At 32.7% G+C, this 13,905-nt stretch overlaps 2 protein-coding genes across 2 annotated transcripts in view; both read right to left on the reverse strand.

Annotated features, from left to right (window-relative positions):
* Positions 1-1,002: 1,002 nt before the first annotated feature.
* On the reverse strand, positions 1,003-5,380 carry LOC117682622 (fucolectin-like). The gene is made up of 3 exons (XM_066080804.1): positions 4,807-5,380; positions 2,696-2,923; positions 1,003-1,890 (listed from the first exon to the last, which is right to left on the reverse strand). Exons 1-3 carry the CDS (start codon positions 5,111-5,113, stop codon positions 1,676-1,678), a joined length of 750 nt encoding a protein of 249 aa, XP_065936876.1. The 5' UTR covers positions 5,114-5,380; the 3' UTR covers positions 1,003-1,675.
* Positions 5,381-11,585: 6,205 nt separating this feature from the next.
* The window catches only part of LOC105338153 (contactin-like), a 32,522-nt gene continuing 30,202 nt past the window's right edge, over positions 11,586-13,905 (reverse strand). The window contains exons 23-24 of the mRNA XM_066083373.1: positions 13,558-13,735; positions 11,586-12,679 (exon numbers count right to left, since the gene is read on the reverse strand). Coding sequence (XP_065939445.1) covers positions 12,540-12,679; positions 13,558-13,735 — 318 coding nt within the window. The 3' untranslated portion in view covers positions 11,586-12,539. The remainder of the gene's footprint in view (positions 12,680-13,557; positions 13,736-13,905) is intronic.

The raw sequence follows: 13,905 nt of genomic DNA on the forward strand, positions 1-13,905 counted from the left end.
AGAACTGCAACTTGTTTAATGCATCCTATCATGGCCTTATTACATAAATATTAAAAATTAATGAACAAATGTACTTAATTTCAATAAAAATGCAACTTATTTGTTGACCTTCGAGCAAAACTGTGTTAAATAAATCACTGACGCTAGATAAAGTGAAACAATTTCTACTATACATCTTGTCAATTATTTGCTCCGATTGGGCACACCACCATTTTAAAAAAAAATGTTGGTGTCGTATATAATGAAGGTTAACACGAAATTATTTGATGTAAACAAAACAAGGTACAAATCAATATGATATTATTGGTAAAGTAGATCCAGTGTTCTGTGATGTCACACTTTTTTGTAAAACTTTGAATTCTTTAAAAATTGTGCAAGATAGTTTTATTAATTTGATGTGAATATAATCACATGGATGTAATTAGAATTATTGGTAGGTTCAAGATATTTTCGCACTTAATTTTATACTAAATTTCCAAATTTTTATATATTTTATCTATGCAAAGGGGAAGTAACTCTTTTTCTGACTTTTCTCTCGGGTGTATCTAAATTCTATAGTTTTTCTTATTCCAACGATTAATTTTAAAATATTTTTGTAATTTTAGTTTCCTGATAAAGTTGTCATTAAAATTAAACAAGAAAAACAAAATTTCTGCCTACAAGATTTTACTTTTTACAAAAAATAAATACATTTTTCTAATGCTTAAATATGCTTTAGTTTATGTTTATCTGGCATCTCAAAAAGTGTGATAACATGTATATTTTTTCTAACAATTGATGACATTTAAGTCTATTAAGTCAAAATCGGTTCGATTTTTTAACTTTCCTCAGAGATTTTTACGAGTATTGAGCTACCTTAAAAGACAAGAAGTATGCGTACAACTTTTTCCCAATTGTTTGATAAGTACATATATTGAACCGAATGATTGTACACGTAGAATGTTTAATTTTATCTATAGTTATAAAATTCAAGAATTGAAGAAAAAAATGGAATAAAATCAATTCGATAAAAAAAAATTTATTTTCAATTACCACATGGAAAAGTTTGTTTGACCGGGTCACGGCCAATTTGACATCTACAAAGACATGCCATACAACATCTAATACCCGACTCCTGAACTTTATAAGCTGTCAAAATGAAAAATAAAGGCTCTCTAATATCGATACGAAATAAATAGGTTATTTTCCTTCCGAAATGCGGCAATCTATATAAAAATACGGTAGCGTTTCAGTTAAGATATATATATAAGCAATGATAAATATATCAGACGTTAATGCGCCAATATGTACAGAAATACGATAGCTTTTTAGCTTAGATATATGTATATACATGTAAACAATGATGAACATATAAGACTTAAATGCACCTATATGTACAGAAATATGGAAGCGTTTCAGCTTAGATATATATAAGCAACGATAAATATATAAGGTGTCATAACAGTATTTTACTGAAAGTTCACGTCAAAACATGGCTGAGGCAAAATAATTCCCGAATTTTCCTTTAAATTTGGGGCGCTTCCGCATGCGACAGGATCTGATTTTTTTATGAGATGAAAAACAGTGTGTAAGAGGTCTAACTATCAATGATTAACATATTAGAATTTTATGCGCAAATATGTACAGAAATACGGTAGCGTTTCGGCTTGGATATATATAAGCAATGATAAACATATTAGACTTTAACACCAAACACGTCAACCTCGCATAGAGTAAGAAACTCTGTTGTCTTGGAGATCTTTACGTATCGTCCCATTGGTAATGTTGGGCACTCTATGACGACCAGCTGTGACAAAGTACCAGGCCCAGGAAAGAAACCACATATTGTATTAATGGATGAAGACAATAGCCCCACAGTCACTGTTACATTCTGTAGACGGTGTGATTCATCTTAAATGATAAACAGGTGTTCGTTTTAGTTCCTGCAGTTACTTTTAAATATATTATTAAAAGCTCTTTCCTAGAATTGACACACAAATCATTAAAAAAAATTAAAAGCAATTACTGTTTGGGGGTAAAATAGCATTTTTAAGAATAATGTAGAAGTGCAATTTTTTAATATATTTGTAATCCTAATAAGTGTTTATCTATTTTAATGAACTGATGACAAAAAGTTATAAATCACGCTTTTGAAGACGACTAATCAAAGAATTCACCAGAAAAAAAATATGTAATAATGAGATATTGTCTGCAAAACAACACGTAAGCATCTACTGAGTCTTTGTTGTAATCTGCATGAAGGAGTGCCAGTTTAATTAAAAAGATGTAAATTGATGGCTGTTATTATTTTTTGGGTTTTTTTTTTTGGGGGGGGGGGGGTAAATCATAACTAAAACATCAAATTATAGAGCATCATCTATCTTGTTGATATGTAAAGTTCGTTCCATTTGATTAATTAAAGTTTATGTTCTATATAATCAGCTTTTGAAAAGGGATTAAACATAACCGTTTTTAAGAATTATCAATATAAAAAAATAAGTCGTAGATATAAAAGGTATTTTAGGTACCCGATCTTAAAAGCCGTATGTTATGTCAGCATGAAACACGGTATACGTAACGGCTATGACGTCTAGCATCTTCGTATTTTTTAATGTATTTTTTGGTTTAATAATCGAATTACTCCTAAATTCACTAGATTCATTCACCTACAGTTTTTCGAAATTTTCAAAGAAGTTGCTTCAAATTGTTTTCCTACCGAATCCATAATTATCCTCCCCCCTGTTGAGTATTCTGACAGCAGTGATGTGATACACAGCCTGCAGATCCACCCTCCACCAAGGATTCGTGTCGTTTTCACCTGTGTGTGTACAAAAGTCTTCCTTTAGGTCTGTACCCCTGTTGCCGTCCACCGCCCCATCGGCAGCATTGTTCTCAAAGGTTGACGATTGTACTGCTGTCTTATTGATCGCGATGTCAAACAGCACTGTCAATCATAAATAAACTTTCAATTTATTTCTTCAAATTGTTAATGACAACAGTTAAAAAAATTGTTAAGTGAAATATCTAAATGGGATCATAATCAATTGTTATGTACTCTTTATCAACATGTAAAACATTCATGTCCAGTAATGTTTAAAAAAAAGCATATGATTTCTTTCAATAAGAATTAAATTATAGATTAGAAATATCGATTCGAAACTTTTATTTATTTCTATTTATTTATTTATTACATTTTGGATCGAGATTGGTTTGTTTTAAATTAAGATCAGGCAAGTTTTGAAAATTATAAATGAAAAAATAGCATTTTTTTTCTAAAAAAAAATGATAGCTTAACAATCCCATCTAAGAGACACCTCTCATTTTTCTGGGGAAATTGTTTATATTTCTCGGCCCATTATTCATTCGTTAGCTTTTGAAGTATATACCAGTAACTCCGAAGATAAAGTAAAGATTATACAATTTTTACGTGAATATATATTAGTTTCATTAATCTCTAATATCATATCTGAATTTACACCCCTTTAGTTAAACAAGAGGCCCATGGGCCACATCGCTCACCTGAGGAACAATAGGTATGATAAAATCAGCTCCATGGAGTCATAATACAAACAATCTGGACAATATACAATAATACATGTAGATCCTGTGTAAATAAAATCCATTTCCCCCCCTGGATATTCTTATGTTTATAATCATTAGTCCCTTTTCTAACAGGATGATTTTATAGTCATATCATATGTTGAGTATTGCAGTTCTCAAAAAGATCCTTAACAATTGTTTATATATGTAACATAAAGCTACATCAAACTCTGAACCTTCTTGTGAGGCCAATAATTGTCCTGGAGCCAAAGTCTTAACAATTATAAAGAATCATCTGGCTGATTAGTTTCTGAGAAGAAGATTTTTAAAGATTTACTCTATATATTCCTATGTAAGACTTGTAAGACTTGAACAACCCCCTCTCCCCCAATGTGGCCTCACCCTACTCCCGGGGGTCATGATTTTCACAACTTTGAATCAACACTACCTGAAGATGCTACCACACAAGTTTCAGCTTTCCTGGCTGATTAGTTTCTGAGAAGAAGATTTTTTAAGATTTACTCTATATATTCCTATGTAAAACTTCGACCCCCCATTGTGGCCCCACCCTACCCCCGGGGGTCATGATTTTCACAACTTTGAATCTACACTACATGAGGATGCTTCCACACAAGTTTCAGCTTTCCTGGCTGATTAGTTTCTGAGAAGAAGATTTTTAAAGATTTACTCTATATATTCCTGTGTAAAACTTCGACCCCCCATTATGGCCCCACCCTACCCCCAGGGGTCATGGTTTTCACAACTTTGAATCTACACTACCTGAGGATGCTTCCACACAAGTTTCAGCTTTCCTGGCTGATTAGGTTTTGAATAGAAGATTTTTAAAGATTTACTCTATATATTCCTATGTAAAACCTCGACCCCCTCCCCATTGTGGCCCCACCCTACCCCTGGGGGTCATGATTTTCACAACTTTGAATCTACACTACCTGAGGATGCTTCCACACAAGTTTCAGCTTTCCTGGCTTTCTGGTTCTTGAGAAGAAGATTTTTGAAAATTTCTAATTATCTCCCCTTGAAAACGGGTGTGGCCCTTAACTTTCACAACTTTGAATCCCCTTTGCCTAAGGATGATTTATGCCAAGTTTGGTTGAAATTGGCCCAGTAGTTCTTGAGAAGATGTTGAAAATGTGAAAAGTTTACGGACAGACGGACAGACGGACGACAGACAAAATGTGATCAGAATAGCTCACTTGAGCTTTCAGCTCAGGTGAGCTAAAAAGGACATGAAAGTTATAAATACTTGAATTTTCTTGCAAACTTTACCTTGCACCTTATAGTGTACCCAGTTATTCTGATGTTGATCTGTAATAAATTCTGTGGAACATCTATCAGAAAACAACATGCACTGTTTAGTGGCTCCATTCCAGGCGTATGACCAGCACTGATCCTTGTATTCTGTACACTTTGTTCCACACGACAGTCTGCTGCTCAAGATAAAGTCCAGAAACGAGGCCGCGTCCCTATGAATCCCATCTAGATCTGGACATCTTATAAATTCTCGTCCATAAATCTTTTCACGAAAAATAGCCAGGAAAATAAAAATTTGCAAAACTTGTTTTGTTTTCAGCATGTCTTCATTTGCAACATGTCATACTAAATTCCAAATCTTAAGAGATATCTTTGAACATTTTAAACTTGAGAAATATTCACGGAGTATGAATATGTTTTCTTTTTATCGCCATCTCTATCGATTCGTCAGTTATCATCAATCAAACCTCATGCAAATGAATACGCCTTTCTTTCAAGTTATTGATATTATGATAAAGCCAACGATCCCCATTTTTCAAAAAGCATTTGAAACAGGTTGATGAAGTGACTTTAATGTTTCATCATAACATAATTTTAAGTTGAATCATGTTAATGAGCACGATGACGAAGAAACATTAAAATCACTCCATAAATCATTCTAAAAATCCTACTAAAGCATTGGCTTTAGAATAATTTTAATTACTAACTTCAAGGAATGGTTAATTGAGTTTTGATTAATGATAAATACTAATCGTTAGAGATGGCGTTTTAATTCTTTTTAACACACACACACACACACACACACACACACACACACACACATATATATATATATATATATATATATATATATATATATATAGCACAGAGGAACTTCTCTGAGCTTTATGCATATCTTTATCATTCATTATGGTCAGGTATTTGTCAGTTTGAGAGTTATTGCAATGTTCGTGCTTACTGAGCGCACAAGATTGCAAGTTTACAGGAATCAGGTATGAATCAAATGTCTATCTATCACCCCCAAATGCTATGTACAGATTTAAACAAAAACTGATTACTCAATTTATATTATGTTTTAAGTTGAAGTACATGTCTGTTCCAGCTATTTAAAAAAATCGAAGTACTGAAGTACTGACGGTAGTTGATTTTAATTTATGATTAAATGAATATCATTTATTTTAAAATCAACTTATCTTGCATGGCAATTAGTGTTTAGTCCGTATTTGAATAACGCTTTTTTATTATATGAATTTTTAGACTTTTCCGACAATAATTTCGAGAAACCCCATATGAATCATGTTGTGTAATATTTAAATATAGATTTCAAACTATGTATTAGTAATCGAAACAATTCTAAGGAATCGTATGGATCCAGGCACTATTGATATCGAACTATAGTCTCGTTCAACCAAACGCTCGGCTGTCTCCGTTATTCTCCGACAAGCAAGAGAGCATCTCTGCTTAAGATTTACGGAGACAGCCGAGCGTCTGGTTGAACGAGACTTTATTAAACTCTGGCGTAGGAACATATAAGACTACAAAAATATCTAAATTGTTCGTATTATATAAAAGTTTACTATTTTGAAAGTGTTTATAGATAAGTTTTCTTGAAAAATAATGCTTCAGCATACATTACATCGACATTTTCTTTTATTTTCAAGTACTAAGTCTTGTCAGCGGTGATGATTTGGGCTTAGGTCCAAACACAGTTTCACTTTCGGTTTGCCAGAGTAACTGCATAGGAGAGTTGATTAAAATCAACTCCCAAAAATCATAAGCTTTTTAAAAAGGGCATTTAAGGGTAAACATTGGAAATGTAATGCATACATATTCTAATTCAGTTATATTGTATTTCTGAAAAAAAAAAATAAGCATTAGGAATAGGAAATGGTAATTATACGGCTAAAATCAATAACGACAAATTAAGATATACCTGTATTCTATAATTCAACATAATATTAACACACATTTAAAAACAAAAAGGTTAAGAAAAAATAAAATAAAAATGGTATCACTTGGAACCGAATACACTACAGATAACCAACGACTGGGCAGCAGTATAAATTTACCATTGTAATGTTGAATGAAAGAGCACCATGTATGAAGGTCAGCTCTTGCTTCACATGTAAGTCTTATATAATGGTGAGGATTCTTCACACCACAAGTCAAATCTACTACCCGTCTCAGAAATACCCAACCAAGTAACTACAACTGAACAGGCAAAGTGAAGCAGACCAATAAGAGACTGCAAATCTCGTATAGGGGCTTTCTTTCTACACATAATGACTTCCAGCTTGGACTTAATTTACAACACCTTATCCCCAGGTAGACGACATTCCATAGCCACAAAATCTACCTCAACGCCATAGATTACACAGAGTGAAAAAAAATTGTAAGATCAACATGGCATTGTTCTGAATAAGATGGACCAATAAAAAAATGTCTAAAATATGAGACATTCCCCCGTGTTAAATATGGAGCATCAGAATCGAAAAATTACCAAATCATGTAGGGCTCTGATATGTTCACTTGCGACATTTGTTAAGATAATGGCAAGCCTTTCTATACGGTTTAAATACCAGCTTTATAAAATTTTAATGAAATCAGAACACGGCCGCAAGGATTATCACTCCTTCAAAGAAATTTGAACACATTACGTTTGTTTTGGTCAACTTCCACTGGTTCCCCGTAAAACAGCGAATCCAGTACTGACTGTTTCCGCAAATTTTTGAACCCCTGAACGAAACACCGCCTTTATATTTGCATGAACTAGTCCAGGTTTACACTCCTTGAACTGGCTCAAAGAATTCTATGCTCCTTGTTCAGTTGCGCGCGCGGACATATGGACACGGACGGTTCGTTGTGGCTAGTGCTACTTTGCAGAACATTTTACCAGAAAATCTTAGATTTTAGAGGAATTCAATTCGTTTAAAAAATATTAAAAACTTACTCATTTTCATTTGCGTATCTGTATTACCATTGTTTGCGTAAATTTTGTCGAACGAATTGACGGCTCATATTTCAGCACCAAAGAACTAGAGGTTCAATCAAATGTTTAACTTGGATTATAAAATTCATTTATCGAAAAAAAAAAAAAAAAACAAATGCACCAGACGTTTGTTATTATCAATTTAGATAAATTTTGATTTATTATCAAAAAAGAGAGATGAGTATAAAACTTATTTTAAAAGCGTAACTTTATGTCATTGAATTATATTTCATTTACGAAATGTATGAAGAAGCAACAAGATTAATAACGTTTTTCTTTGATTTAGCTTGATAAAAATTTTAAAGTAATTTATCACTGTTCAATAAATCAATTAGCTGTTATTTGCAAGAATGTCAATATACTCAGCAGCACATGAAATAATAACTACTATTTTTGTTTACGACGTTTCAACCCATGATTATGTCTCTTTTATGAATAAATAATTAGACGCACGTCTCGAAGGGTATATCATATGATTGTATTTTTTTGGACTGCAAAGATTTTAGCCGTATTTCATTTACGAAATGTATGAAGAAGCAACAAGATTAATAACGTTTTGCTTTAATTTAGCTTGATAAAAATTTTAAAGTATTTTATCACTTGTTCAATAAATCAATTAGCTGTTATTTGCAAGAATGTCAATATACTCAGCAGCACATGAAGTAATAACTACTATTGTTTACGATGTTTCAACCCATAATTATGTCTCTTTTATGAATAAATAATAAGACGCTCGTCTCGAAAGGTATATCATATGATTGTAATTTTTTTGGACTAGCTCATGCAAAGATTTTGGCCGTGTTTCGTTGAGGGCTTCAAAAATTTGTAGAAACAGATTGTACTGGATTCGTTGTACTTCCCACGTATAAAGCCTACCTATATAATACTCGACTATTTATACATTTCTACCTACATGTATTAAGCCGTGATTATCTATCAACTCTGAAAATCGTGCACGAAGATTGAAAAACAAGTAAAAAAACGTACCGTAAAGATGATTGATATTAGTTTATTATATAATCATGTATAATATTATTGATTCATCAATGAAAGTTGACATCATTCAGCACTTGGTATATCAAAAAGTATGTCAGATTAGGTCGCGGATATTAAAAACAAATATTCCTCTCTGTCTCTTCTATTTCTTCATATTTTTATACCCCCCGCAAACGAGGTTTGTGGGGGGGCGCGGGGGGGGGGGGGGGGTTATACCAATTACCATTGTCCGTTCGTCTGTCTGTGCAAAACTCGTGTCCGGTCCATATCTTTCTTATGGAGAGACGTTGGAAGTTCTTACTTCATATAAAGACTGCTTATGACCTAAGGGTGTGTCATGACCTTGACCCAAGGTCTTTTGGGCAAGGTCAAGGTCATTGGCAGAAAAGTGTTAAATTCATGTCCGGTCCATATCTTTCTTATGGACAAATATTGGAAGTTCTTAATTCACATTAACATTGCTTATAACCCGAGGGAGTATCATGACCTTAACCAAAGGTCGATTGAGGAAGTTCAAGGTTATTGTTTAAAAAATGCTGAATTCCTGTTTGTGTCATGTCTTGTATTAATGGAAATAATTAGAAATTTAAATTTGACACAAAGCTTGCTTGTCTCAGGCCACATAAAATTATTTTTTAGATAATCATCCCCGTCTCTCTGAAAATTGCCTGCCCTGATGTATTTCTTTTTTTTTGGGGGGGGGGGGGGTTGAGGAAAAAAAAATCGGTAAAAAATCAGCCTCAGTATTCCAATAATTCAAAATGTTTTTATTAAATGGCTGCTTGACATGTGGATTTTCGTTTGATTCGAGTCATGTTTGTTATTAAGGAACTATTATTTGAAGAAAAAAAATTCTTCAGCGGTTGGTATTGTCCTTTGTTACGTGATGATGCCTGTATCATCAATTAATTTCCAAGAAGCATTTAATGGTAAGAGGCTTTGCTAAAAAAAAAAAAAACCATAATCCCCATCAATTTGAAAAAAATACAGTAAAAACACGGGTATGACGAAGCGCAAGACGGGCTATTTTGCTTCATTATGTATTTTTAAAGTTTAACACTCATGCCACATGAAACAAAACACACTTCACAAAGCTCTGCTCATTAAATATTGTTTTCAGCAAAATAAACAAATACTTGGAAATGACAAGGTATTTGGAGTCGCAATCTATGATGCATTACAAAAGAAATACAAAAATCATCTCCACAACTGTTGGTGTTAAAACTCCGGTTCTGTTATCAAATATACTAAATAACAAAAACGAGATGACTTTGACACAAATTTCCCTATATATCAAAGTAGGCGGGAAAATAGTATAAAGAAAATTAATCATGAAGGTGTTGTACATGTACAAGGTTGCTGCTTCTATTCGCACTAAATGTTATCTTTGGATATTATGATTATGAGAGAATCAAATAAGATCAGGCTTAATCAATTTTATCATTTATAATACTGAAGGGAATATTTCTTATTCCTTAAATAAATGCGTCAATGGACATGTATGCAAATGTCAGTTTCAGAGTTATCGAGAGAGAGAGAGAGAGAGAGAGAGAGAGAGAGAGCTTTTAGTTATGTTTTAAAATGAGTTGGGGGAAGGAACAACCAAAATATCGAGACATTAGGCAAAATTTGTTTTTATATGAAATGTTGATAATCATTGCAATTGTTATTATGATTATAAATGTATTACATTAATGGTGTTTTTTCATCAAAAATAAAAAAAAAAATCCTGAAAGAGGTGGCCAATTTTTATCATAGGTGCATACAATGTATGCATTCTTATAATCACTTTTGTATGGTGTACTTTAAATCAAATGACCCGAGTAACACACATATTAGATAAACGCTGTTTTGTTGTTTTCTTAAGCAAATAATTGAAAAAAATAGAAGCTATATAATTTGTGAAATGGGATATATTTAATTTGTGTTAAGCACCAGAGATGCATAGCTAAAAGGGACACGTTTGTATTGATAAGATATAGACAATGTAAATGTATAATGCTCTACCTCATATCCAAGATCCAAGCAATATTGAACTCTAGTCTCGTTCATTCAAACGCCCGGCTGTCTCCGTTAATATCCGACAACCAAGAGAGACTCTATGCTTGTCGGAGATTTACGGAGACAGCCGAGCGTCTAGTTGAACGAGATTGCATTTAACTCATGACGTAGGAATACATGGCTACAAAAAACAATTAAATTGTTCGTACTATATAAAATTTGACTATTTTCAAGGTATTTATAAATACGTTTCTTTTGAAAAACAATGGTACAGCATACACTACACCGAATTTATCTATTATTTTTAAGATTTACGTCTTGTCAGCTGTGATGATTTGTGCTTAATTGCAAACACTGTTTCACTTTCTGTTTGCCAGAGTAACTGCATAGGAGAGTTGATTGAAATCAACTCCCAAAAATGATTCCTCATTACTTATACTTCAATAATTTTCAGCAATATCAGCTTTTTTTTAACGGAGAGCTTCAGAATCTCTATTTTTCTTAAATTTAAAATGTCCTATTCTTAGGAATTCGTTCCAAATAGTTGCATCAGAAAGTACAACTTAGCTTTTGTTCCTTAACGATTATCATTACACATAGTGAAAAAACAGCCCCTTACTGTGTAATGATTTTAATGATCTGTATTTCTAGAACTATAACCAATCTTCTGTAAGCGTGGGCCGTATGAGTCATCCTTATAGCTAAGAACAAGATGTAGACCATATCACATAATATATCATCTAAAGACTGTTTTTTAAAAAAACAACCTGATTAAATACTAAGTAAAATCATAGAAAACTAGGGAAAATTCAAAAAGTGAGTTTATTAATATTCAAAAGTGAATATATGCATACAGATATAAATATATACAAAATTGAATGATTCTCTTCCCCTAAGAAAAGAAGTTAAAGGGAAATTCAAAAGATGAAAGACAACTCTTTTGGTAATATCGTAGAGGAGGAATGAAGAAAAAAACATGAAAGACTTCTGGCACAATAACAAAAGATCAATTGACACCCATTTTCAACAGGGATCTGTGTGCCAATGCTCACTAGTAATACACTCGCTCTGATGTTAATATGCAAAATAAGCAATGTCGTCATTTCATAGGAAGTTGACGTCCGATTGGTACAAAAATATGTCCCACGATCTGGAATGCTAAAACAAATAATGTGTTTAATTTTCAAGCATCTGCAATGAATAGTTTCTAAGAAAAATGCGACAGAAATGTTTGTTACGGACAGAGAGACAGGCACACGGACAGACAAACAGATAGACAGACAGACAGACAGACAGACAGACAAACACAGGGGTAAAACAGTATAACCCCTTCTCCTTCTGAGCGGGGGTATTATAATCAAGCATTGGCAAAACGTGGATTTTCAAAGATAGTGCAACAGGAAATACAGTAGCACCAATGAACATGTACAAACAAATACAAATCATATCTACAATTCGAACGTAAAAATCCTTTATGGTGAGATAGTCATTGTCATAAAAAAAAACACTTTTAAACACGAAATTCACAAAATATATTCAGTACTGACAATTACTAGTACTATTAAGATATAAGTTATCTTTGTAAAACACTTATTCAAATGAGACCCAGATGACAAACAATCAAGATGCATGAACGACATTTGGGATCATTTTGACCCACTTAAAGTTAATTTCAGTCCAACACAAATGAACTCCTTTTTCTAGAATTAGAATTCAAATTAGAATTACATGTTGAAGAATTTGCTATCAAATTAACAATACACTAAATTTCAAGAGAAATTGTGTTAAGGTATAAACATATCTTTGTCAGCACAATGGTTATTATACAAGAAGAAGAAACTGTGGCGGGACTAATGGCTGGGAGAACTAAAGTACTGGAACTGTCGTAGAAAATATAGCCACCTAAAGAATAAGACATTGAATAACTTAATCATTTTTATATATATATATATATATATATATATATATATATATATATATATATATATATATTTATGTCTGTGTGTGTATGTGTGTACACAGATATTCGGTACTTTGACCGAATGCTGCATTATCACATCCAAAGTACAGAAGCTAAGCATGATAGCATTCATCCAACCAGTTAGACTCATCTTGAAAATTTTTAAATAAAATTCAAAATGGAGTACCATTTTGAGCTCACTATTATTTAATGATTTCCAATTACTTTTAACTGATGAACCTTTTACAACGTGTTATTCAAAATTATTTCTTTCAATATTTTAAGACTACATTATAATTATTATTCGTTTACAAAAATTTTCTTCATTTAATTCCTACACTTATTGAGGTTGTGTGCAATTTTCATAGCGAAGAACCCCACAAGTATTTGATCTTATTTTCGATTATTTTAACTTATTACCAGCATATTTTGTTGAGCTTTATTTAAGGAATAAAGCATCATTCTTTTAGTTTTACGAGGTTACCAAAAACGGTTTGGAATAATCAAATCTAATAAAGCTAAAAGGGTTTTATGATATATTTGATGACATCCGATCATGATCACATTTGATCACCTTAGAATATTAACTAATTAAAAAGTCAGTATTAACACGTTTTAAACTATTCATTACAAAATCGATTCTTAGTTTTATCAAGGATAAAGACATTGCAAAATGTAAAAATATATATTATACAAAATTATTTTCCCTGAGGTCTAACTTAAAGCTACCTTACCCACTTACCTAGAGTGAATATTGAGGATGCTTTCTCTTGTCTCTGTCCCCTCCCCTGCTGTATCCCAGGCTACAATACCCACTTACCTAGAGTGAACAGTGTGGGTGGGGAACTCATGGCTCCATCCCCTCCCCTGCTGTATCCCAGGACCCTCATCTTGTAGACTGAATGCCTCTTTATCCCAGACACAATCCCACTCACAGCTCGACCCACGTCTATATCGTAGGCTTGTTTGGAGTTATCAAACGTCTCCCAAACCCGAATCTGAGAGTGATATGTCTTTCAGTACACGTTAAAAAAAGTAATCATGGAATAAATATCAGATTACAAAAGATTTATAATTGTAAGTGAAACTTTTCAAAATTCGTAAAAACCAATATCCCTTAGAAACCATAAAATACAAATTTCTTTCAAAGCTAATTATTAAATCTATT

The sequence above is a fragment of the Magallana gigas genome, chromosome 4 (assembly GCF_963853765.1).
Source record: "Magallana gigas chromosome 4, xbMagGiga1.1, whole genome shotgun sequence".
NCBI classification, from domain to species: domain Eukaryota; kingdom Metazoa; phylum Mollusca; class Bivalvia; order Ostreida; family Ostreidae; genus Magallana; species Magallana gigas.